This window comes from Zonotrichia albicollis, unplaced genomic scaffold (assembly GCF_047830755.1).
Source record: "Zonotrichia albicollis isolate bZonAlb1 unplaced genomic scaffold, bZonAlb1.hap1 Scaffold_433, whole genome shotgun sequence".
NCBI classification, from domain to species: domain Eukaryota; kingdom Metazoa; phylum Chordata; class Aves; order Passeriformes; family Passerellidae; genus Zonotrichia; species Zonotrichia albicollis.
The window spans coordinates 6,085-32,298 of record NW_027428448.1 but is presented as its reverse complement, the minus strand read 5'-3'; the positions used below and the strand labels follow the sequence as shown (position 1 = coordinate 32,298).

Below are 26,214 nucleotides of genomic sequence, written 5' to 3'. Positions count from 1 at the left end.
TGACAAAGTGACACAAAGTGACCCAAAACAGACCCCAAACTGGCCCAAACCAGATCCCAAACTGACCCAAAACAGATCCTAAACTGTCCCAAAACTGCCCTGTCCACGCTGCTGCCCGCCGGCCTGGGGGGTGGGGGATAGCCAAAGTGACCCAAAGTGACCCAAACTAGCCCAAACAGGACCAAAAGACCCCAAATAGACCCAAAACAGACCCCAAACCAGATCCCAACTGACCCAAAACAGACCCCAAACTGGCCCAAACCAGATCCCAAACGGTCCAAACAGGACCCCAAAATAGACCCAAAACAGACCCCAAAAAGACCCAAAACAGACCCCAAAATAGACACAAACCAGATCCCAAACTGACCCAAAACAGACCCCAAATTGGCCCAAACCAGATCCCAAACTGGCCCAAACCAGACCCCAAACCAGATCCCAAACTGACCCAAAACAAGCCCAAAACAGACCTCAAACTGGCCCAAACCAGATCCCAAAATGACCCAAAACAGACCCAAACTGCCCAGTCCACACTGCTGCCTGCTGACCTGGGGACGGGGGATAACAAGGAGTGACCTAAAGTGACCCAAAACAGACCCCAAACTGGCCCAAACCAGATCCCAAACTGACCCAAACCAGACCCCAAAATTACCCAAAACAGACCTCACTCAATGGCCCAAACCAGATCCCAAACTGACCCAAACCAGATCCCAAACTGGTCCAAACCAGACCCCAAAGTGACCCAAAACAGACCCCAAACTGCCCTGTCCACGCTGCTGCCTGCCTGACCTGGGGTGGGGGATAGGCAGGAGTGACCCAAAGTGACCCAAAACAGACCCCAAACTGACCCAAACCAGACCCCAAACCAGATCCCAAACTGACCCAAACCAGACCCAAAATTACCCAAAACAGACCCCAAACTGACCCAAACCAGATCCCAAAATGACCCCAAACTGTCCCTAAACTGCCCTGTCCACGCTGCTGCCTGCTGGCCTGGGGACACCGTTCTACTCCAACTGATCCAAAACTGACCCCAAACCACCCCCAAACAGACCCAGCCACCCCTTACCCTCTCAGGCTGTCACCCCCACCCCACAACCTGTCCCCACAGCTGCGCCCCCGCCCCACAGCTGTGACCCCGCCCCACAGCTGTAACCCCGCCCCAGACCTGTAACCCCGCCCTACAGCTGTGACCCCCCCACAGCTGTGACCCTGTCCCAGAGCCGTGACCCCGCCCCAGAGCCGTGACCCCACCCCAGAGCTGTGACCCCAACCCCAGAGCTGTGACCCCGCCCCACAGCTGTGACCCCGCCCCACACTGACCTGCTGTGACCCCAACCCCACAGCTGTGACCCCGCCCCAGAGCCGTGACCCCGCCCCCACCACGACCTGCTGTGACCTCAACCCCAGGGCTGTGACCCCGCCCCACACTGACCTGCTGTGACCCCCGCCCCAGAGCCGTGACCCGCCCCCCACACCGACCTGCTGTGACCTCAACCCCAGGGCTGTGACCCCGCCCCACACTGACCTGCTGTGACCCCGCCCCAGAGCCGTGACCCCGCCCCACACGACGACCTGCTGTGACCCCCGCCCCAGAGCCCGCGTGACCCCGCCCCACACCGACCTGCTGTGACCTCAACCCCAGGGCTGTGACCCCGCCCCACACCGACCTGCTGTGACCTCAACCCCAGGGCTAAGACCCCGCCCCAGAGCCCGTGACCCTGCCCCACAGCTGTGACCCCGCCCCAGAGCTTTGACCCCGCCCCACACCGACCTGCTGTGACCCCGCCCCAGAGCCGTGACCCCGCCCCACAGCTGTGACCCCACAGCTGTGACCCCGCCCCAGAGCCATGATCCACAGCCATGCCCCCACCCCACACCCACCTGCTGTGACCCCGCCCCAGAGCTGTGACCCCGCCCCAGAGCTGTGCCCCCGCCCCACACCGACCTGCTATGACCCCAACCCCACAGCTGTGCCCCTGCCCCACAGCTGTGACCCCGCCCCCACACTGACCTGCTGTGACCCCGCCCCACAGCTGTGACCCTGCCCCAGAGCCGTGACCCCGCCCCACAGCTGTGACCCCACAGCTGTGACCCCGCCCCAGAGACATGATCCCACAGCTGTGCCCCCACCCCACACGACCTGCTGTGACCTCAACCCCACAGCTGTGATCCCACAGCTGTGCCCCCACCCCACACTGACCTGCTGTGACCTCAACCCCACAGCTGTAACCCCACAGCTGTGACCCCTGCCCCACAGCTGTGACCCTGCCCCACAGCTGTAACCCCAGAGCTGTGACCCCGCCCCAGAGCTGTGACCCCGCCCCACACTGACCTGCTGTGACCCCGCCCCACAGCTGTAACCCCACAGCCGTGACCCCGCCCCACAGCTGTGACCTCAACCCCACAGCTGTGACCCCGCCCCACAGCTGTGACCCCAACCCCACAGCTGTGACCCCGCCCCACAGCCGTGACCCCGCCCCACAGCCGTGATCCCACAGCCGTGCCCCCGCCCCACTGACCTGCTGTGGGTGCCGGTGCCCCCCATGTGGAAGGTGCCCCCCCTCTGCACCGCCAGCCGCGTGTACTGAACGCCCCGGTTGCCGCTGAGCCGGCTGGTGAACGCTGTGGGGACAGGGACAGGGACAGCAGTGTCACAGCGGGGACACGGCGTGGACTGGGGACGCTGGGGATGTGTCACACAGCGGGGACACGGCATGGACTGGGGACACTGGGGACACCGGGGATGTGTCACACAGAGGGGACATGGCATGGACTGGGGACACTGGGGACACCGGGGATGTGTCACACAGAGGGGACACGGCATGGACTGGGGACACTGGGGATGTGTCACAGTAGGGACATGGCATGGACTGGGGACACCGGGGACACCAGGGATGTGTCACACACCAGGGACACCAGGGATGTGTCACACAGAGGGGACACGGCATGGACTGGGGACAGCAGGGATGTGTCACACACTGGGGACACGGCATGGACTGGGGACACTGGGGACACTGGGGATGTGTCACACAGAGGGGACACAGCATGGACTGGGGACACCGGGGATGTGTCACACACCAGGGACACCGGGGACGTGTCACACAGCGGGGACACGGCATGGACTGGGGACATGGGGGACACCAGGGATGAGTCACACAGAGGGGACACAACATGGACTGGGGACACTGGGGATGTGTCACACACTGGGGACACAGCATGGACTGGGGACACCAGGGATGTGTCACACAGCAGAACATGTCACACAGCAGGGACACTGGTGATGTGTCACACACCAGGGACACCAGGGATGTGTCACACAGCGGGGACACGGCATGGACTGGGGACACCAGGGATGTGTCACACACCAGGGACACCAGGGATGTGTCACCCACTGGGGATTTGTCACCCAGGGGGGACATGTCCCATACTGGGGACAGGAGGAAACTGAGGGAATCAGGGTGGGGACACAGGGAATGGGGAGCAGAGGGAATTGGGGGGAGGCTGAAGGAACTGGGGGGGGACACAGAGGGAACTGGGGACGGCAGAGAGAATTTGGGACACAGAGGGAATTGTGGGAACACAGAGATTCGGGGGGACACAGAGGAATTGGGGGATGGAGGGAATTGGGGGGGACACAGAGGAATTTGGGGAGCAGAGGGAATTGTGGGGACAGAGGGATTCGGGGGGACACAGAGAGAATTGTGAGGAACACAGAGGGAATTGAGGCAATACAGAGGGATTTGGGGGGACACAGAGGGATTCAGGGGGCAGAGGGAATTGTGGGGGACAGAGGGATTTGGGGGGACGTAAAGGGAATTGAGGGACAGAAAGATTCAGGGGGACACAGAGATTTGGGGGGACAGAGAGAATTTTGGGGACACAGAATTGTGAGGGACACAGGGATTTGAGGCAATACGGGATTTTGGGGGGACACAGAGAGAACTGTGGACACAGAGGGATTTTGGGGGGACACAGAGACAATGGTGGGGGACGCAGTGGGATTTGAGGTGACACAGAGGGATTTGGGGGGACACAGAGAGATTCAGGGGGACACAGAGGGAATTGAGGCAACACAGAGGGATTTGGGGGTACACAGAGAGATTCAGGGGGACACAGAGGGAATTGAGGTAACACAGAGGGATTTGGGGGGACACAGAGGGATTCAGGGGGCAGAGAGAATTGTGGGGGACAGAGGGATTTGGGGGGATATAAAGGGAATTGAGGGACAGAGAGATTTGGGGGACACAGATGGAATTGTGAGGGACACAGAATTGTGAGGGATAGACGGATTTGAGGGAATTCAGGGGGGACACAGAATTGTGAGGGACACAGAGGGATGTGAGGTAATGCAGGATTTGAGGCAATACAGGATTTTGGGGGGACAGAGAGAACTGTGGACACAGAGGGATTTGAGGGGACACAGAGGGATTTGGGGGTGCACAGAGAGATTCAGGGGTACACACAGAGATTCAGGGGTACACAGAGGGATTCGGGGGCCAGCAGGCCAGGTCCCCCCTGCTCACCAGGGCTGCGCAGGATGGCCGAGAGCGCCGAGGTGCTGGAGTGGCCGAAGAGGCGCTCGTGCATGAGCTGCCGCTGCCGCGCCTCCTGCTCGCGCCGCAGCGCCTGCGCCTCGGCCGCGATGTCTGGCGGCATCACGGCCAGCACCGAGTCCTCCATGTCCTCCAGCACCGAGCGCCGCAGCTCCGACGGCAGCGTCTGGATGAACGTCACCGGGTCCATGGGCGCATCCGAGCCCGTGGCCTGAGCCAGCTCCCGCCGCTGCTGCTCCGCCCGCTGCTGTGCCAGCACCTGTGGGGACAGCGGGCGCTGGGACACGGCCGGACAGGGGACAGCCGGACAGGGGACAGCGGGCGCTGGGACACGGCCGGACAGGGGACAGCGGGCGCTGGGACACAGCTGGATGGGGGACAGCCGGTGCTGGGACACGGCTGGACAGGGAACAGCAGGTGCTGGGACACGGCCGGACAGGGGACAGCGGGCGCTGGGACACGGCCACCCAGGGGACGGCCGGACAGGGGACAGCGGGCGCTGGGACACGGCCACCCAGGGGACGGCCGGACAGGGGACAGCGGGCGCTGGGACACGGCCGGACAGGGGACAGCGGGCGCTGGGATACGGCCGGACAGGGGACAGCCGGACAGGGGACAGCGGGCGCTGGGACACGGCCACCCAGGGGACAGCGGGCACTGGGACACGGCCGGACAGGGGACAGTCGGACAGGGGGACAGCCGGACAGGGGACAGCGGGCGCTGGGACACGGCCGGACGGGGGACAGTGGGCGCTGGGACACGGCCACCCAGGGGACAGCCGGACAGGGGACAGTGGGCGCTGGGACACGGCTGGATGGGGGACAGCGGGCGCTGGGACACGGCTGGATGGGGGACAGCGGGCGCTGGGACACGGCCGGACAGGGGACAGCCGGACAGGGGACAGCGGGCGCTGGGACACGGCTGGATGGGGGACAGCAGGCGCTGGGACACGGCCGGACGGGGGACAGCGGGCGGTGGGACACGGCCGGACAGGGGACAGCCGGACAGGGGACAGCGGGCGCTGGGACACAGCCGGACAGGACAGGGCCGCGGGGGCATGGCCAGAGAGAGCACGGCCATAGGAGGATGTGTACCAAAGAGGCCACGCCCCTAAGGGGACACGCCTCAAAGAAGCCACACCCCCATAGGAACACGTCCCAAAGAGGCCACACCTTATAGGGACATGTCCCAGAGAGGCCACAGCCCTATGGGGACATGTGCCAAAGATGCCACACCCTGAGAGACCACACCCCATAGAGACCACACCCCAAAGAGACCACACCCTGAGAGACCACACCCCAAAGAGACCACACCCTGAGAGACCACGCCCCAAAGAGGCCACACCCCTACAGGGACATACCCCAAAGAGGCCACACCCCAAGAGATCACACCCAACCTGTAGCTCTGCCCCAAGACCACACCCAACCCTTAGCCCCACCCCAAGACCACACCCAACCTGTAGCCCCGCCCACACCACGGCCACACCCACCTCCTCCTGGATGGCCACACCCCTATGGGAATATGTCCCAAAGAGGCCACATCCTTATGGGGACATGTCCTAAAGAGGTCACACCCTCAGAGACCACGCCCATATGGGGACACACCCCAAACAGGCCACACCCTGAGAGACCACACCCCCATGAGGACATGTCTCAAAGAAGCCACACCTCTATGGGGACATGTCCCAAAGAGGCCACACCCCTGAGACCACACCTTCATGCAGACACACCCAAATAGGCCACACCCCAAGAGATCACACCCAACCTGTAGCTCTGCCCCAAGACCACACCCAACCCTTAGCCCCGCCCCAAGACCACACCCAACATGTAGCCCCGCCCACACTATGGCCACACCCACCTCCTCCTGGATGGCCGGGGGCAGCGCCGCCAGGAACTCGGGGCTGACCTCGGTCAGGCCGGGATTGGCCACCACGGGCGGGGCGGGGCTGGCGGCGGGCGGGGCCCGCGCGGGTGGGCGGATCCCCAGCTGGTTCTGCAGCACCTCCCGCCTGATGTCATCGGGCAGCGCCGCCAGGAACGAGGGGTCCACGCCCTCGGGGAGGCTGATCCCTGTGACACAGCGGGGACACGTTGGGGACACACCAGGGAATGGATTGGGACCCGTCAGGGATGCCCCTAAAAACCTCCCAGGGACACCCTGAAATCCCTCAGGGACACCCCGAAACCATCAGGGACATGATGGGGACACACCAGGGACATCCTGAAATCCCTTAGGGACACGCCGAAACCATCAGGGACATGATGGGGACACCCCGGGAATGGATTGGGACCCGCCAGGGATGCCCCTAAAAACCCCTCAGGGACATCCTGAAATCCCTCAGGGACACCCTGAAACCATCAGGAGCACCCCGAAACCATCAGGGACACGTTGGGGACACCCCGGGAATGGATTGGGACCTTCCAGGAATGCCCCTAAAAACCTCTCAGGGACATCCTGAAATCCCTCAGGGACACCCCAAAACCATCAGGGACACCCCGAAACCATCAGGGACACATTGGGGACACACCAGGGACATCCTGAAATCCTTCAGGGACACCCCAAAACCATCATGGACATGATGGGGACACACCAGGAATGGATTGGGACCTTCCAGGAATGCCCTAAAAACCTCTCAGGGACACCCTGAAATTCCTCAGGGACACCCCGAAACCATCAGGGACACCCCAAAGCCATCAGGGACATGATGGGGACACCTCGGGGAATGGACTGGGACCTTCCAGGGATGCCCCTAAAAACCTCTCAGGGACATCCTGAAATCCCTCAGGGACACCCCAAAACCATCAGGGACACCCTGGAACCATCACGGACATGTTGGGGACACCTCGGGGAATGGACTGGGACCTTCCAGGGATGCCCTGAAACTCCCTAAAAGTGTCCCTAAAAGTGTTTGGGGACACTCTGAAATCTCTCAGGGACACCTCAAAACCATCAGGAACATCCTGAAACCCCCAGGGACATCCCTAAAAACCCCCAAGAACATCCTAAAATCCCTCAGGGACATCCTAAAACACCTCAGGGACACCCCAAAACCATCAGGGACACCCTGGAACCCCCAGGGACATCCCTAAAAACATGTCAGGGACATCCCAAAACCATCAGGGACATCCCTAAAAACCTTCGGAGACCCCCCAAAACACACGGGGACGCTTTCAAAACCTTCATGGGCAACCTGAAACTTCCAGGGACACCCCAAAAACCTCCCAGGGAGCCTCAGAAACAGCCCCAAAATCCACGGGGGGACAGGGGGCTCTGGAGGGTGACACAGGGGACACGAGGCAGGGGGCCGGATGTGGTGACACTGAGCAGCCACAGGGGACACGGGACTGGCCAGAGGGGACACAGGGGTGTCAGTGACCGGTGACAGGGGACACAGGGGTGTCAGTGACAGGGGACACAGGGGTGTGTCACTGACAGGGGACACAGGGAGTGACCAGTGACAAGGGACACAGGGGTGTGTCACTGACAGGGGACACAGGGGTGTCACTGACAGGGGACACAGGGGTGTGTCACTGACCAATGACAGGGGACACAGGGGTGTCACTGAGAGGGGACACAGGGCTGTCACTGACCGGTGACAGGGGACACAGGGCTGTCACTGAGAGGGGACACAGGGGTGTGTCACTGACCAATGACAGGAGACACAGGGATGTCACTGAGAGGGGACACAGAGGTGACAACGAGAGGGGACACAGGGGTGTCACTGAGAGGGGACACAGGAGTGTCACTGACCGGTCAGAGGGGACACAGGGCTGTCACTGACCAATGACAGGGGACACAGGGGTGTCACTGACAGGGGACACAGGGGTGTCAGTGAGCAGTGACAAGGGACACAGGGGTGTGTCAAAGACAGGGGACACAGGGGTGTGTCACTGACCAATGACAGGAGACACAGGGGTGTCACTGAGAGGGGACACAGGGGTGGCACTGACAGGGGACACAGGGGGGTCACAGGGACACAGGGGTGGCACTGAGAGGGGACACAGAGGTGACAATGAGAGGGGACACAGAGGTGACAATGAGAGGGGACACAGGGGAGTCACTGACAGGTGACAGGGGACACAGGGCTGTCACTGACAGGGGACACGGGGGTCACAGGGGACACAGGACTGTCACTAACTGGTCACAGGGACACAGGGGTGTCACTGAGAGGGGTCACAAGGATGTCACTGACTGGTTACAGGGACACAGGGGTGTCACTAACAGGGGACACAGGGGTGTCACTGACCGGTGACAGGGGACACAGGGGGTCACAGGGACACAGGGCTGTCACTGACAGGGGACACAGGGATGTCACTGACCAGTGACAGGGGACACAGGGCTGTCACTGAGAGGGGACACAGGGGTGTCACTGACAGGGGACACAGGGGGGTCACAGGGGACACAGGGGTGTCACTGACCAATGACAGGGGACACAGGGGTGTCAGTGACCGGTGACAAGGGACACAGGGGTGTCACTAACTGGTCACAGGGACACAGGGCTGTCACTAACAGGGGACACAGGGCTGTCACTGACAGGGGACACAGGGAAGTCACTGAGAGGGGACACAGGGGGGTCACTGAGAGGGGACACAGGGCTGTCACGGGACACAGGGGTGGTGGCACTGACCGGCCAGCGGATCCTCCTCCTCGCTGCTGGTGGACGGCAGCGGCTCCTCCAGGATCCCCCGCGAGTCGGCCCCGGAAATGGCCCCGGCCGAGTCCCGGGTGGACGAACTCTCCGAGGATGAGGCTGGGGGGGAGCTGGGGGCGACACCACAGAGCTGTGACATCAGCGAGGGGACACCCCGAAACCAGGAACCCCCAAAAACCATGAACCCACCCCAAAACCACAATCCCACCCCGAAACCATGAACCCCCCAAAACCATGATCCCACCCCAAAACCACAAACCACCCCAAAACCACAAACCCCCCCAAAACCACAAACCCCCAAAACCACGATCCCACCCCAAAACCACGATCTCCCAAAACCACAATGCCACCCAAAACCACAACCCCCTCCAAAACCACAATCCCCCAAAACTACGACCCCCCCCAAAACCACGAACCCCCCAAAATCATGATCCCACCCCAAAACCACAATCCCCCAAAACCACGAACCCACCCCAAAACCATGATCCCCAAAACCACGATCCCCCAAAACCACGAACCCCCCAAAACCACAATCCCACCCCAAAACCACAAACCCACCCCAAAACCATGATCCCACCCCAAAACCACAATACCCCCCAAAACCACAATGCCACCCCAAAACCACAACCTCACCCCAAAACCACGATCCCACCCCAAAACCATGATCCCCCAAAACCACAAACTCCCCCAAAACCACGATCCCACCCCAAAACCACGATCCCACCCCAAAACCACAATCTCCCAAAACCACAAACTCCCCCAAAACCACGAACCCCCCCAAAACCACAATGCCACTCCAAAACCACGATCCCACCCCAAAACCACGACCCCCCCCAAAACCACAATTCCCCAAAACCATGATCCCACCCCAAAACCACAATGCCACCCCAAAACCACAAACCCACCCAAAATCATGATCCCACCCCAAAACCACAAACTCCCTCAAAACCATGACCCCCCCCAAAACCATGATCCCCCAAAACCACAATGCCACCCTAAAACCACAAACCCCACCAACACCACAACCTCCCTCGTTTCCCCTGAGCTCCCACCTATCGTCCGGAGGCTGAGCGGTGTCGGGGGGAGCAGGAGGGGGTCCTTGCGGGGTTCCGGGGGGGTTTTGGGGGGCTGTGGGCGCAGGGGGAGCCCCCCCAGACTCCTCCAAGGTGCAGGAGGCCAGGCTGGAGGTGTCCATGGGGGATCCCTCCAGTTGGCTGCTCACGGCCGTCAGCGCGTCCGAGTCCTCCGCCCGCTCCGGGGACAGCGACGCTGCGTGGGGAGGGGGGACAGGACAGCACATTGGAGCCCCCCCAAACCTGAGGAGACTTTGCCCCACCCTAAAATTGAGAAAAGCCCCCAAAACTCAAAGGATTCCCCCCAAAAATCCAACACTTACTGATGGTGGGGGCGGGCGACAGCTCCATCTGAGTGGCCTCGGCGTCTTGGGGGGGTCGCCCGGGCCCCCCCTCTTCGTGTTCGGGGGGCTGGGGGGGGCGAGCGGGGATTTGGGGGGCTCCCGGGGGGGGGTCTGGGGGGGTCGGCGTCGGTTCCAGCATCACCAGGGTCCGGTGGGGACCGGGAGGGGGGGTCTCTCCCGGGGTCCCGCTGTGTTCTGGGAATGAATGGGGGGTGGGACACACGCAGGCATCAACATTGGGGGGGGGGGGACACAGAAATTTGGGAGCGCCCCCCCCCTCCCCCCTCACTACCCCGTACCCCCAAAACGTCCCTTTTTTCCCCCATTTTGGGGGATCCCAGACATCCAGATGTGCCCTAAAATGAGAGGGGGATCCCAGTGGGGATAGGAGGGGGTTTGGGAGGGAAGGAGACAATTCTGGGGGGGAGAAGGAGAAAATTTTGGGGGAGAGAAGGAGAAAATTTTAGGGGAAAAGGAGACAATTTTGGGGAGAAAAGGAGAAAATTTTGGGGGAGAGAAGGAGACAATTTTGGGGGGGAAAAGGAGAGAGTTTTTGGGGGGAGAAGGAGACAATATTGGGGGAAAAAGGAGAAAATTTTGGAGGAGAGAACAAAACAATTTTGGGGGGGAAAAGGAGAAAATTTTGGGGGGAAAAGGAGAAAATTTTGGGGGAGAGAATGAAACAATTTTAGGGGGAAAAGGAGACGATTTTGAGGAGAGAGAAGAAAAATTCGGAGGGAAGGAGACAATTTTGGGGAGGAAGGAGAAAATTTTGGGGAGGAGAAGGAGACACAATTTTGGGGGGAAAAGGAGACACAATTTTGGGGGGGAAAAGGAGAAAATTTTGGGGGGAAAAGGAGAAAATCTTGTGGGGAAAAGGAGACAATTTTGGGGGAGAGAAGGAAACAATTTTAGGGGGAGAAGGAGACAATTTTTAGGAGAGAGGAGAAAATTTTGGAGGGAAGGAGACAATTTTGGGGGAGAAGGAGAAAATTTGAGGGGAGGAGACAATTTTGGGGAGGAGAAGGAGACAATTTTGAGGGGAAAAGGAGACAATTTTGGGGGGAAAAGAAGAAAATTTTGGGGGAGAGAAGAAAATTTTGAGGGGAGAGGAGAAAATTTTGGGGGGAAAAGGAGAAAATTTTGGGGGAGAGAAGGAAACAATTTTGGGGGAAAAGGAGAATTTTGGGGAAGAAGGAGACAATTCTGGGTGGGGAGAAGAAGACAATTTTAGGGGGAGAAGGAGACAATTTTGAGGAGAGAGGAGAAAATTTTGGAGGGAAGGAGACAATTTTGGGGGGAAAAGGAGAAAATTTTGAGGGGAGAGGACAAAATTTGAGGGGAGGAGACAATTTGAGGGGAGGAGACAATTTAGGAGAGGAGACAATTTTGGGGGCAGAAGGAGAAGGAGACACAATTTTGGGGGGAAAAGGAGACACAATTTTGGGGGGGGAAAAGGAGAAAATTTTGGGGGGAAAAGGAGAAAATCTTGTGAGGAAAAGGAGACAATTTGGGGGGGGAAAAGGACACAATTTTGAGGAGAGAGAAGAAAATTTTGGAGGGAAGGAGACAATTTTGGAGGGAAGGAGACAATTTTGGGGGGAAAAGGAGAAAATTTTGAGGGGAGGAGACAATTTAGGGGAGGAGACAATTTAGGGGAGGAGACAATTTAGGGGAGGAGACAATTTAGGGGAGGAGAAAATTTGAGGGGAGGAGACAATTTTGGGCAGGGGAGCAAACAACTCAGGGCAGGGCACACCCCACCCCTATAACCTAAACCACCCCCAACTCCCACCAACTCCCCCATTCAACCCCTCCCTAAAACCCCCCCAAAACCCTCCAAAAACCCCCAAAACGCCCAGATTTGCCCAATTTAACCCCTCTCTGCCCCCACCCTGGTGGGGTGAGGGGATATCCAGCCCCCCAGGACCCCCGGGACCCCCCGGCTCCGGCGGCGCGCGCCGCGCGAGGAAGACAGTAGAATGTATAGTTATCTCCGAGACGGGGGTGTGACCCTCCAACTATACAATCTACTACCTCAGCCCGCGCGGCGCCAGCTCCAGGGGGGGATTTTGGGGGTGGTTTTGGGGGGATTTTCCAGCTGTTGAAATGTTTTTTTTTTTGGGGAGAGAGAGAGAGAGAGGGGGGGGGGGATCCAGGTGAGCTGGAGGGATTTACCTGGCGGGGTGACGTCGGCCGAAGCGGGGCCGGCTTTGGATGCTGCGTCCTGCTGGGAGATTGGGAAGGTGGGGAGTGAAGGAGGGGACCCTTCCCCACATTTCTGGGAGGGTTTTGATCATATCACTTACTACTGGAGATTGAGGATAAAAGGTTTATACAAGAAGGTGGGGAGTGAAGGAGGGGACCCTTCCCCACATTTCTGGGAGGGTTTTGATCATATCACTTACTACCGGGGATTGAGGATAAAAGGTTTATACAAGCTTTAGATAATTATCCTGGTAAACTTAATCACCTGTTTACCACTGGACTAGTTCTTTTCATTTCTGACTTCCATTTTAAGTTCAATACAAATTAATATAAACTATACCGAAGTGAACAGAAGTGACGAAATTGTGGGATTTTCACAACATGCACACTTTGCTTTTATGAAGTAATGACATCATTCTTGCACACATGAGCAGATTGATCCACACTTCAATGGAGACTCACATTTCAGCATATGTGCCATCTGGGCAGTACTTGCAGCAACACCATAATGGCTAACTAACTACAAACCTCATAGGAATCTAAATATTGAATTTGTGTGTTTATTTTTTCACGGACAGATGCTGTGGGATGAATCTGAATCTCACTTCCTGAATGATCTTCATTTCTGAACTCAACGATTGTCTTTTAAATCACTTTAAAATTAGTGATGAAGCCTGTCTTGCATTTTTTTGATGGGGTGGGGGGGTTTTTTGGGGGTCTCTCACCTGAGCCTCGGCGCCGTCCTTGTCCTCGGGGCCGCGCTCGGCGCCTTTGGCCTCGTCCTCGGCCGCCTGGCGCCGGCGCTTCTCGCGCCGCTCGTCCAGCTCCTCGTCCCGCAGCGCCTCCAGGCGGGCCAGGATGGGCACCTTCACCACTGGGGGGGAAAAATGGGGGGTTTGGGGTGTGTGGGACCCCCAGAATGGGCACCTTCACCACTGGGGGGAGAAATGGGGGGCTCTGGGGTGTGTGGGACCCCCAGGATGGGCACCTTGACCACTTGCAGGGGGGAAATTGGGGGCTTTGGGGTGTGTGGGACCCCCAGGATGGGCACCTTTATCAATATTGGGGGAAAAATGGGGGGCTTTGGGGTGTGTGGGACCCCCAGGATGGGAACCTGGACCACTGGGGAGAGGAAAAATGGGGGGGTTGGGGGAAAAATGGGGGGTCTGGGATGCTTGGGACTCCCAGGATGGGCACCTCGATCAGTGTGGGGGGAAAAATGGGGGGGTTTGGGGTGTGTGGGACCCCCAGGATGGGCACCTCGATCAGTGTGGGGGGAAAAATGGGGGGTCTGGGGTGTGTGGGACCCCCAGGATGGGCACCTGGACCACTGGGGGGGAGAAATGGGGGGGTTTGGGATGTTTGGGACCCCCAGGATGGGCACCTTGATCAGTGTCAGGGGGTAATTGGGGGAGAAATTGGGGGATCTGGGGTGTGTGGGACCCCCAGGATGGGCACCTTCACCATTGGGGGAGAAAAATGGGGGGTAATTGGGGGAGAAATGGGGGGCTTTGGGGTGTATGGGACCCACAGGATGGGCACCTTCACCACTGGGGGGGAGAAATGGGGGGCTTTGGGGTGTGTGGGACCCCCAGGATGGGCATCTGGACCACTGGGGGGGAGAAATGGGGGGCTTTGGGGTGTGTGGGACCCCCAGGATGGGCACCTTGATCAGTGTGGGGGGGAGAAATGGGGGGTTTGGGGTGTATGGGACCCCCAGGATGGGCACCTTGATCAGTGTGGGGGGAGAAATGGAGAGTTTGGGGTGTATGGGACCCCCAGGATGGGCACCTTGATCAGTGTGGGGGGAGAAATGGAGAGTTTGGGGTGTGTGGGACCCCCAGGATGGGCACCTGGACCACTGGCAGGGGAGAAATGGGGGGGCTTGGGGTGTGTGGGACCCCCAGGATGGGCACCTCGATCAGTGTGGGGGGAAAAATGGGGGGTCTGGGGGGTGTGGGACCCCCAGGATGGGCACCTTCACCACTGGGGGGGAGAAATGGGGAGGTTTGCGGTGTGTGGGACCCCCAGGATGGGCACCTTGATCAGTGTCAGGGGGTAATTGGGGGATTTGGGGGAGAAATTGGGGGATCTGGGGTGTGCGGGACCCCCAGGATGGGCACCTTCACCACTGGGGGGAGAAATGGGGGGTTTGGGGTGTGTGGGACCCCCAGGATGGGCACCTCGATCAGTGTCAGGGGGCAATTGGGGGAGAAACTGGGGGATCTGGGGTGTGTGGGACCCCCAGGATGGGCACCTTGATCAGTGTCAGGGGGTAATTGGGGGATTTGGGGGAGAAATTGGGGGATCTGGGGTGTGTGGGGGACCCCCAGGATGGGCACCTGGACCACTGGGAGGGGAGAAATGGGGGATTTGGGGTGTGTGGGACCCCCAGGATGGGCACCTTGATCAGTGTGGGGGGAGAAATGGCGAGTCTGGGGTGTGTGGGACCCCCAGGATGGGCACCTCAATCAGTGTGGGGGGAAAAATGGGGGGTTTTGGGGTGTGTGGGACCCCCAGGATGGGCACCTGGACCACTGGGGGGAGAAATTGGGGGATCTGGGGTGTGTGGGACCCCCAGGATGGGCACCTGGACCACTGAGGGGGGGGCTTTGGGGTGTGTGGGACCCCCAGGATGGGCACCTGGACCACTGAGGGGGGGGCTTTGGGGTGTGTGGGACCCCCAGGATGGGCACCTGGACCACTGGGAGGGGAGAAATGGGGGGGTTGGGGGAGAAATGGGGGTGTTTGGGATGTTTGGGACCCCCAGGATGGGCACCTTGATCAGTGTGGGGGGAAAAATGGGGAGTCTAGAGGAAGAATTGGGAGGTTTGGGGCATGTAGGACCCCCAGGATGGGCACCTTCACCACTGGGGGGAGAAATGGGGGGATCTGGGGTGTGTGGGACCCTCAGGATGGGCACCTTGATCAGTGTGGGGGGGAAATGGGGGGGTTGGGGTGTGTGGGACCCCCAGGATGGGCACCTTCACCACTGGGAGGAGAGAAATGGGGAGTTTAGGGGCATGTGGGACCCCCAGGATGGGCACCTTGATCAGTGTGGGGGGAGAAATGGGGGGCCTTTGGGGTGTGTGGGACCCCCAGGATGGGCACCTTTATCAATGTGAAGGGAAAAATGGGGGGGGGTTTGGGGTGTGTTGGACCTCCAGGATGGGCACCTGGACCACTGGCAGAGGGGAAATGGGGAGTTTAGGGGAAGAATTGGGAGGTTTGGGGTGTGTGGGACCCCCAGGATGGGCACCTTCACCACTGGGGGGAGAAATGGGGGGGTTTGGGATGTGTGGGACCCCCAGGATGGGCACCTCGATCAGTGTGGGGGGAGAAATGGGGGGCTTTGGGGTGTGTGGGACCCCCAGGATGGGCACCTGGACCACTGGAGGGGAGAAATGGGGGGCTTTGGGGTGTGTGGGACCCCCAGGATGGGCACCTTGACCACTTGCAGGGGAAGGAAGGGTGAGGCTCGGGGGTCTGGGGGCTGCCTGGGGGCGGTCCCAGGGTCTGGGGGTTTTCCTGGGGGGGTCCCAGGGTCTGGGGGCTGTCCTGGGGGGGGGTCCCGGGGGTCTCACCAGACACGCAGTCGTGCATGCTCTCGGCGTCCAGGACCTTGCACTCCTCGGTCCAGCGCGTCAGGGCCGTGGGGATGCTGGACAGGGTCCCTGGGGGGGGATGGGAGCTTTGGAGGCTGCAGAGGCCACGCCCCCCCGTGGGACCACGCCCATCTCAGCCCACCCACCCGGAGGCTGTCAATAATGCACTCCCCCAGACCACACCCCATTAAGCCCCACCCCTTTCCTAACAGACCACACCCCATTAAGCCTCACCCCTTTCCTAACAGACCACACCCCATTAAGCCCCACCCCTTTCCTAACAGACCACACCCCACTAAGCCCCACCCCTTTCCCAACAGACCACACCCCATTAAGCCCCACCCCTTTCCCAACAGACCACACCCCACTAAGCCCCACCCCTTCTAACAGACCACACCCCATTAAGCCCCACCCCTTTCCCAACAGACCACACCCCACTAAGCCCCACCCCTTTCCCAACAGACCACAACCCACTAAGCCCCACCCCTTTCCCATCAGACCACACCCCATTAAGCCCCACCCCTTTCCTAACAGACCACACCCCATTAAGCCCCACCCCTTCCATCAGACCACACCCCATTAAGCCACACCCCTTTCCTAACAGACCACACCCCTTTAAGCCCCACCCCTTTCCCAACAGACCACACCCCATTAAGCCCCACCCCTTTCCATCAGACCACACCCCATTAAGCCCCACCCCTTTCCCAACAGACCACACCCCACTAAGCCCCACCTCCTCCTCAGGACCCGCCCCTGCCGTGTCCCTGAGTCTATGCTGCATTCTGGGGGTCTCTCCCTGTCCCCCTGTGTCTCCAGGTGCCCCCCAGGTGCCCCCAGGTGTGCCCTCCATGTTGCCAGGTGTGCCCAGGTACCCTGAGGTGCCCCCAGGTACCCTGAGGTGCCCCCAGGTGTGCCCACTCGCCTGCTTGGCTATAGGTCAGTGTCCCCCCTGTCCCCAGGTGTGCCCAGGTACTCCAAGGTGTCCCCAAGGTGTGCCCAGGTGTGCCCACTTCCCTTCCGGGCCCTGTGTGTCCCTTCATGTCCGCAGGTACCCTGAGGTGCCCCCAGGTGTGCCCACTCACCTGCCTGGCTGTGGGTGTCCCCTCCATGTCCCCAGGTGTGCCCAGGTACCCCAAGGTGTCCACAGGTACCCCCAGGTGTGCCCACTCGCCTGCCTGGCTGTGCGTGTCCCCTCCATATCCCAAGGTGTGTCCAGGTCCCCAAGGTGTCCCCAGGTGTGCCCTCCATGTCCCCAGGTGTCCCCAGGTACCCCCAGGTGTCCCCAGGTGTGCCCACTCGCCTGCCTGGCTGTGGGTGTCCCCCCTGTCCCTGGGTGTCCCCAGGTACCCCAAGGTGCCCCAGGTGTCCCCAGGTGCCCCCAGGTGTGCCCACTCGCCTGCCTGGCCCTGTGTGTCCCTTCATGTCCCCAGGTACCCCGAGGTGTCCCCAGGTACCCCAAGGTGCCCCCAGGTGTGCCCACTCGCCTGCCTGGCTGTGGGTGTCCCCTCCATGTCCCCAGGTGTGCCCCAGGTGTGCCCACTCACCTGCCTGACTATAGGTGTCCCCCCTGTCCCCAGGTACCCCAAGGTGTGCCCCAGGTGTCCCCAGGTGTGCCCACTCACCTGCCTGGCTGTGTGTGTCCCCTCCATGTCCCAAGGTGTGCCCAGGCACCCCAAGGTGTCCCCAGGTGTCCCCAGGTACCCCAAGGTGTGCCCAGGTGTGTCCCAGGTACCCCCAGGTGTGCCCAGGTGTGCCCACTCGCCTGCCTGGCTGTGGGTGTCCCCTCCATGTCCCCAGGTGTCCCCAGGTGTGCCCAAGGTGTCCCCAGGTGTGCCCACTCACCTGCTTGGCTATAGTTGCCCCCCCTGTCCCCAGGTACCCCAAGGTGTCCCCAGGTGCCCCCAGGTGTCCCCAGGTGTCCCCAGGTGTGCCCAGGTGTGCCCACTCGCCTGCCTGGCTGTGGGTGTCCCCCCTGTCCTTGGGTGTCCCCAGGTGCCCCCAGGTGTGCCCAGGTGTGCCCACTCGCCTGCCTGGCTGCCCGCGCTGCCCTGCTCGTGGAAGAAGTCGTCCAGCAGCTCGTCGTCGGAGCGGGCGATGATGTGAACGTCCTCGTTGCCCACCAGCAGCCGCGCCCGGCCCCGGCTCTGCAGCGGGAGGCTGCTGCTCAGCTGCAGGATGTCGGCGGCCGCCGAGGGGCCCAGGAGCCTGCAAAGGGGGTCAGGGGGCGTCAGTGGGGGTTTTGGGGGGCTCACGGGGCTGTGGGACCCCTGGATGAGCTGTGGGACCCCCAGTTGGGGACACAGCCTGGCTGCTGCTCAGCTGCAGGATGTCGGCGGCCACCGAGGGGCCCAGGAGCCTGCAAAGGGGGTCAGGGGGCATTAATGGGAGTGTTGGGGGGCTCAGGGGTTGTGAGACCCCCAGGCTGGGGCTGTGGGAGCCCTGGATGGGGCTGTGGGACCCCCAGTTGGGGGCACACCCTGGTGGTGGATGTCCATGGCCACCGAGGGGCCCAGGAGCCTGCAAAGGGGGTCAGGGGGCATCAATGGGGGTCTTGGGGGACTTGAGGGGTGTCAGGGTTGTGGGACCCCTGGATGGGGACACAGCCTGGCTGCTGCTCAGCTGCAGGATGTCGGCAGCCGCCGAGGGGCCCAGGAGCCTGCAAAGGGGGGTCAGGGGGCGTCAATGGGGGTGTTGGGGGGCTTGAGGGGTGTGAGACCCCCAGGCTGGGGGTGTGGGACCCCCGGATGGGGCTGTGGGACCCCCTGGAGGGGCTGTGGCACAGGCCCAGGCAGTGGATGGGGATTCCCAGGGGGTTTGGGTGATGCCAAGGGAGCTCCGGCCGTTGTTGGGAGGATGAGGGAGAATTTGGGTGACCCCACGGGAGTTTGGGGGTGTTCTCAGGGGGGTTTGGGTGACCCCAAGGGGGTTTGGGTGACCCCAGGGGGGATTTGAGTGACCCCAAGGGGGTTTGGGTGTTCCCAGGGGAAATTTGGGTGACCCCAGGGGGGATTTGGGTGACCCCAAGGGGATTTGGGCATTCCCAGATGGATTTGGGTGTTCCCAGGGGTGTCTGTGGCCATCACTCACCGCTGCAGGATCAGGGGCGGGTTTGGGGGTGTTCCCAGGAGGGGTTTGGGTGTTCCCAGGGGGGGTTTGTGTGACCCAAAGGGCGTTTTGGGTGACCCCAAGGAGGTTGGGGTGACCCCAAAAGGTTTTGAGTGTTCCCAAGGGAGTTTGTGTGACCCCAAGGGTATTTGGGTGTTCCCAAGGGGGTCTGTGGCCATCACTCACCCGCTGCAGGGTCAGGGGCGGGTTTGGGGGTGTTCCCAAGGGGGTTTGGGTGACCCAAGGGGGATTTGGGTGACCCCAAGGATGTTTGGGTGTTCCCAGGGGGATTTGGGTGACCCCAAGGATGTTTGGGTGTTCCCAAGGGTATTTGGGTGTTCCCAAGGGGGTCTGTGGCCATCACTCACCGCTGCAGGATCAGGGGCGGGTTTGGGGGTGTTCCCAGGGGATTTGGGTGACCCCAAGGAGGTTTGTGTGACCCCAAGGGGATTTGGGTGACCCCAAGGGGTTTTGGGTGTTCCCAGGGGGGATTTGGGTGACCCAAAGGGGGTTTTGGGTGTTCCCAGGGGAGTTTGGGTGCTCACTCAACGCTGCAGGATCAGGGGCGGCTTTGGGGGTTCTGAGGGGGTTTGGGTGACCCAAAGGGGTCTCTGGACATTCCCAGCAGTGCTCACTGACCGCTGCAGGATCGGGTTAGGGTTTGGGGTCTCCCAGGTGGGTTTTGGGTGTTCCCAAGGGGGTTTGTGGCCATCACTCACCGCTGCAGGGTCAGGGGTGGGTTTGGGGGTGTTCCCAGGGGGTTTGGGTGACCCCAAGGGGGATTTGGGTGTTCCCAGGGCGGATTTGGGTGACCCCAAGGGGATTTGGGTGCTCACTCACCGCTGCAGGATCAGGGGCGGGTTTGGGGGTTCTGAGGGGGTTTGTGTGACCCCAAGGGGGTCTGTGGCCATCACTCACCACTGCAGGGTCAGGGGCAGGTTTGGGGGTGTTCCCAGGGGAATTTGGGCATTCCCAGATGGATTTGGGTGTTCCCAGGGGGTATTTGGGTGTTCCCAGGGGGGTCTGTGGCCATCACTCACTGCTCCAGGATGAGGGGCGGGTTTGGGGGTGTTCCCAGGGGGATTTGGGCATTCCCAGATGGATTTGGGTGTTCCCAGGGGGTATTTGGGTGTTCCCAGGGGGGTCTGTGGCCATCACTCACCGCTGCAGGATCAGGGGGTGGGTTTGGGGGTGACCCAAGGGTATTTGGGTGACCCCAAGGGGGTCTGTGGCCATCACTCACTGCTGCAGGGTCAGGGGCGGGTTTGGGGGTGTTCCCAGGGGGATTTGGGCATTCCCAGATGGATTTGGGTGTTCCCAGGGGGGGTTTGTGGCCATCACTCACCGCTGCAGGATGAGGGGCGGGTTTGGGGGTGTTCCCAGGGGGATTTGGATTTGGGTGTTCCCAAGGGGGTCTGGGCACTCACTCACTGCTGCAGGATCAGGGGCAGGTTTGGGGGTGTTCCCAGGGGAATTTGGGCGTTCCCAGGGGGGTCTCTGGCCATCACTCACTGCTGCAGGATCAGGGGTGGGTTTGGGGGTATTCCCAGGGGGATTTGGGTGTTCCCAAGGGGTCTCTGGCCATCACTCACAGCTGCAGGATGAGGGGCGGGTTTGGGGGTGTTCCCAGGGGGATTTGGGTGTTCCCAAGGGGGTCTCTGGCCATCACTCACCGCTGCAGGATCAGGGGCGGGTTTGGGGGTGACCCCAAGGGTATTTGGGTGACCCCAAGGGGGTCTCTGGCCATCACTCACTGCTGCAGGATCAGGGGTGGGTTTGGGGTCTCCCAGGGGGATTTGGGCGTTCCCAGGGGAATTTGGGTGACCCCAAGGAGTCTCTGGCCATCACTCACCGCTGCAGGATCAGGGGCAGGTTTGGGGGTTCTGAGGGGGTTTGGGTAACCCCAAGGGGTCTCAGAACATTCCCAGCAGTGCTCACTCACTGCTGCAGGATCAGGGGCGGGTTTGGGGGTGTTCCCAGGGGGATTTGGGCATTCCCAGATGGATTTGGGTGTTCCCAGGGGAATTTGGGTGTTCCCAGGGGGTCTCTGGCCCTCACTCACCGCTGCAGGATCAGGGGCGGGTTGGGCTGCCGGCTGCCGCGCCCCCGGGTAGTGCACGTGGATGGTGTGCCCGGCGTTGGCCGTCAGCTGCCGCAGCGTGCGCTGGCTCCGGCCCAGCCCCTGCGCCAGGCGGGCGCCCCCCGGGCCGGCCCCCAGCCCCAGCCCCCCGTGCTCCGCGTGCCGCACCAGCAGAGGGTGGCTGGCCGGGATGTTGCCGGGGGACGGAGGGATGTCGGCTGGAAAGGGGGGAAATTGGGGGGTCAGACACCCCAAAAATCACGGGGGGAAAGGGGGAAAACACCTCAAAAAACATGGGGGGAATTGGGGGAAAACACCTCAAAAGCATGGGGGAATTGGGGGATAGACACCCAAAAACCACATGGAAATGGGGGTCAGACACCACAAAAACCATGGGGGGAAAACACCTCAAAAAACATGGGGGGAAATGGGGAGCCAGACACCCAAAAATCACAGGGGGAAATGGGGGAAAACACCCCAAAAAACATGGGGGAAATAAACCACAGAGAGGATGGAAATAGAGGTCAGACAACACAAAAACCATGGGGGAATTGGGGGAAAACACCCCAAAAACCACAGGGAGGAATAGGGGAAACTGGGGGTCAGACACCCCAAAAATCATAGGGGAATTGGGGGAAAACACCCCAAAAACCACAGGGAAAAGGGGAAACTGGGGGTCAGACACCCCAAAAATCTCAGGGGGAATTGGGGGAAACACCTCAAAAAACATGGGGGAAATGGGGGGTCAGACACCCCAAAAATCACGGGGGAAAAGGGGGAAACACCTCAAAAAACATGGGGGGAAATGGGGAGTCAGACACCCCAAAAATCACGGGGGGAATTGGGGGAAAACACCTCAAAAAACATGGGGGAATTGGAGGATAGACACCCCAAAAACCACTGGGAGGAATAGGGGAAATGGCGGATAGACACCCCAAAAATCACCGGGGGAATTGGGGGAAAACACCTCAAAAACATGGGGGAATTGGGGGAAAACACCCCAAAAATCACGGGGGGAATTGGGGGAAAACACCTCAAAAAACATGGGGGAAATAAACCACAGGGAGGATGGAAATGGGGGTCAGACACCACAAAAACCATGGGGAGAATTGGGGGAAAACACTTCAAAAACCACAGGGAGGAATAGGGGAAACTGGGGGTCAGACACCCAAAAATCACAGGGGAATTGGGGGAAAACACCCCAAAAATCACAGGGGGGAACTGGGGAAAACACCCCAAAAAACACGGGGGAATGGGGAGTCAGACACCCCAAAAATCACCGGGGGAATGGGGGGAAAACACCTCAAAAACATGGGGGAAATGGGGAGTCAGACACCCAAATATCACGGGGGAATTGGGGTAAACACCTCAAAAAACATGGGGGAAATGGGGGATAGACACCCCAAAAACCACATGGAAATGGGGGTCAGACACACCAAAAACCAGGGGGGGAATGAGTGTTAGACACCCCAAAAATCACGGGGGGAATTGGGGGAAAGCACCTCAAAAAACATGGGGAACTGGGGAAAACACCTCTAACACCACAGGGAGGAATAGGGGAAACTGGGGGTCAGACACCCCAAAAATCACGGGGGGAATTGGGGGAAAACACCTCAAAAAACATGGGGGAAATGGGGGATAGACACCCCAAAAACCACATGGAAATGGGGGTCAGACACCACAAAAACCATGGGGGGAAATGGGGGATAGACACCCCAAAAACCACAGGGAGGATGGAAATGGGAGTCAGACACCACAAAAACCATGGGGGGAATTGGGGGACACCCCATTGTCCCCCCATCCTCGATCCCATCAGGAGCCCAACACCCCCAGAGCCCTGGGGACCTCCCAGTCCCTCCCAGTGTCCCCAAATCCCCTCCCAGTGTCCCCAAATCCCCCCCAGTCCTTCCCAGTCCCCTCCCAGTGTCCCCAAATCCCCTCCCAGTCTATCCCAATCCCCTCCCAATGTCCCCAAATCCACCCCCAGTCCTTCGCAGTCCCCTCCCAGTCTATCCCAGTTCCCTCCCAGTGCCCTCCAGTCTCCTCTCAATCCTTCCCAGTCTATCCCAGTCCCTCCCATTGTCCTCAATCCCCTCCCAGTCCTTCCCAGTCCCTCCCAGTTCCCTCCCAGTGTCCCCAAATCTCCTCCCAGTCCTTCCAATCCCCTCCCAGTCTATCCCAGTCCCTCCCAGTGCCCTCCAGTCTCCTCTCAATCCTTCCCAGTCTATCCCAGTTCCCTCCCAGTGTCCCCCAATCCCCTCCCAGTGTCCCCCAATCCCCTCCCAGTGTCCCCAAATCCCCTCCCAGTCTATCCAGTTCCCTTCCAGTGTCCCCAAATCCCCTCCCAGTGCCCCCCAATCCCTTCCCAGTCTATCCCAGTCCCTCCCAATCTCCCCCAGTCCCTCCCAGTGTCCCCAAATCCCCTCCCATTTCCCCCCAGTCCCCTCCCAGTCTATCCCAGTCCCTCCCAGTGTCGCCAATCCCCTCCCAGTTCTTCCCAGTGCCTCCAATCTCCCCCAGTTCCCTCCCGGTGTCCCCAAATCCCCTCCATTTCCCCCCAGTCCCTCCCAGTCTCTCCCAGTTCCCTCCCAGGGCCCCCCCAGTCCCTCCCAGTCCGTCCCAGTCCCGTACTGGGGCTGGAGAACATGTTGTCGAACTCGATGATCAGGTCGTCGTCGCGGTCGAAGCGCTCAAAGCGCACGAGGGGCGACGCGTTCATGTCGGGGTAATCCTCGTCCAGCTCCATCTCCGAGCCATCGTCGTCATCCTCCTCCTCCTCGCCTTCCTCACCCTCCTCATCGTCCTGCAGGGCCCACCTGGGCTCAGCGGGCTCCAAATTGGGGGGTTTTTGACCCAAAATAGCCCCCCCCGATCCGAAACTGGGGTATTTCACCCCAAAATAGCTCCCCCTGATCTGAAACTGGGGCATTTTACCCCAAAATAGCCCCCCCTAAACCAAAACTGGGGTATTTTACCCCAAAATAGCCCCCCTGATCCGAAACTGGGGTATTTTACCCCAAAATAGCCCCCCTGATCCGAAACTGGGGTATTTTACCCCAAAAATAACACCCAGACCCCAAAACAGGGCATCCTGACCCCAAAACACGGAATCCAACCCCAAAACAGGGACCCCAAAACCAAAACAGTGACCCCTACCCCAAAACAGGGACCCCCACCCCAAAACAGGGACCCCACCCCAAAACAAGGACCCCCACCCCAAAACAAGGACCCCCACCCCAAAACAAGGACCCCCACCCCAAAACAGGGAATCCAACCCCAAAACAGGGAATCCAACCCCAAAACAGGGACCCCAACCCAAAACAGGGACCCCCACCCCAAAAGTCACGCCCTGACCCCAAATCAGGGGCACAGCTACAGAGAGAACCCCTTTATTTAGGGGGGACCCCAACCTTTGAGGGTGACCCCGATGTTTTGGGGGCACCCCTGAGTTTTTGGGGGAGACCGTCAGCGCCTCAACCCCACCTGATCGTCCTCATCCTCCTCTTCCTCCTCCTCCCTCCTCCTCATCCTGGCTGTCGTCCTCGTCCTCGTTGCTGCCGCTGCTGTCTTCCTCCTGCGTGTGCTCCTCCTCATCCTCGGGGTCCAGGATGTTCATGGAATCTGTGGGGAGGGGCCGGGGGGGGGCTGTAGGACCCTGAGACCCCCCCCCCAAATCCCAAATTTCCCCCCCCCCAATCCCATAAAGGAGCCCAAAGCCCCCCAGGTCACTGCAGCCCTGCAGCCTTCCCAGAGCCCTGGGGACCTCCCAGGATCTTCCAGTTTCTTCCAGTCCCTCCCAGTCCTTCCCAGTTTCTCCCAGTCCTCCCAGTCCTTCCCAGTCCCTCCCAGTCCTTCCAGTTTCTCCCAGTCCCTCCAGTGTCCCCCAGTTCCTCCAGTTCCTCCCAGTCCTTCCCAGCGCCTCCCAGTTTCTCCCAGTCCACCCCAGTCCCTCCAGTGTCCCCCAGTTCCTCCCAGTATCTTCCAGCTCCTCCCAGTCCTTCCAGTTCCTCCCACTCCCTGCCAGTTTCTTCCAGTGTCTCCCAGTGTCCCCCAGTTCCTCCCAGTATCTTCCAATCCCTCCCAATCCCTCCCAGTCTCTCCCAATCCCTCCCAGTTCCTCCCACTATCTTCCAGTCCCTCCCAGCTCCTCCCAGTCCCTCCCAGAGCCTCCCAGTGTCCCCCAGTTCCTCTCAGTATCTTCCAGTGTCCCCCAGTCCCTCCCAGTTCCTCCCAGTCCCTCCCAGTTCCTCCCAGTTCCCCCCAATCCCTCCCAATCCCTCCCAGTCCCTCCCAGTTCCTCCCAGTCCCCCCATGCCCACCCTCACGGTTGGCCTGCAGCGTCGACGCCTGGCTCAGGTTGGACGGGGCCTCGTCCATCAGCACGTCCTCCTGCGACTCGTCCTCGGCCCGAGCGGCTCACTGGGGACAGGGACAGGGCTGGGGTCACCCTGATGGTCAGGGGTCACTCTGATGACCAGGGGTCACTCTGATGGCCAGGGGGTCACTATGATGGTCAGGGGTCACCCTGATGGTCAGGGGCCACTCTGATGGTCAGGAGGTCACTCTGATGGTCAGGGGTCACTCTGAAGGCCAGG

General features: G+C 60.4%; 1 protein-coding gene across 1 annotated transcript; it reads right to left on the bottom strand.

Annotated features, from left to right (window-relative positions):
• Positions 1-99: 99 nt before the first annotated feature.
• Positions 100-26,038, bottom strand: LOC141727963 (E3 ubiquitin-protein ligase HUWE1-like; the record flags this gene model as incomplete). The annotated part of the gene is given in 16 exon segments (XM_074534252.1): positions 100-123; positions 2,520-2,622; positions 4,524-4,812; positions 6,411-6,622; positions 9,181-9,314; positions 10,257-10,473; positions 10,601-10,816; positions 12,800-12,851; positions 13,555-13,703; positions 16,414-16,503; positions 18,461-18,639; positions 21,602-21,645; positions 21,647-21,837; positions 24,251-24,422; positions 25,103-25,240; positions 25,939-26,038. Coding segments are annotated over 15 exon segments (2,183 nt in total), but the record flags the coding sequence as incomplete, so codon positions are not given.
• Positions 26,039-26,214: the final 176 nt, after the last annotated feature.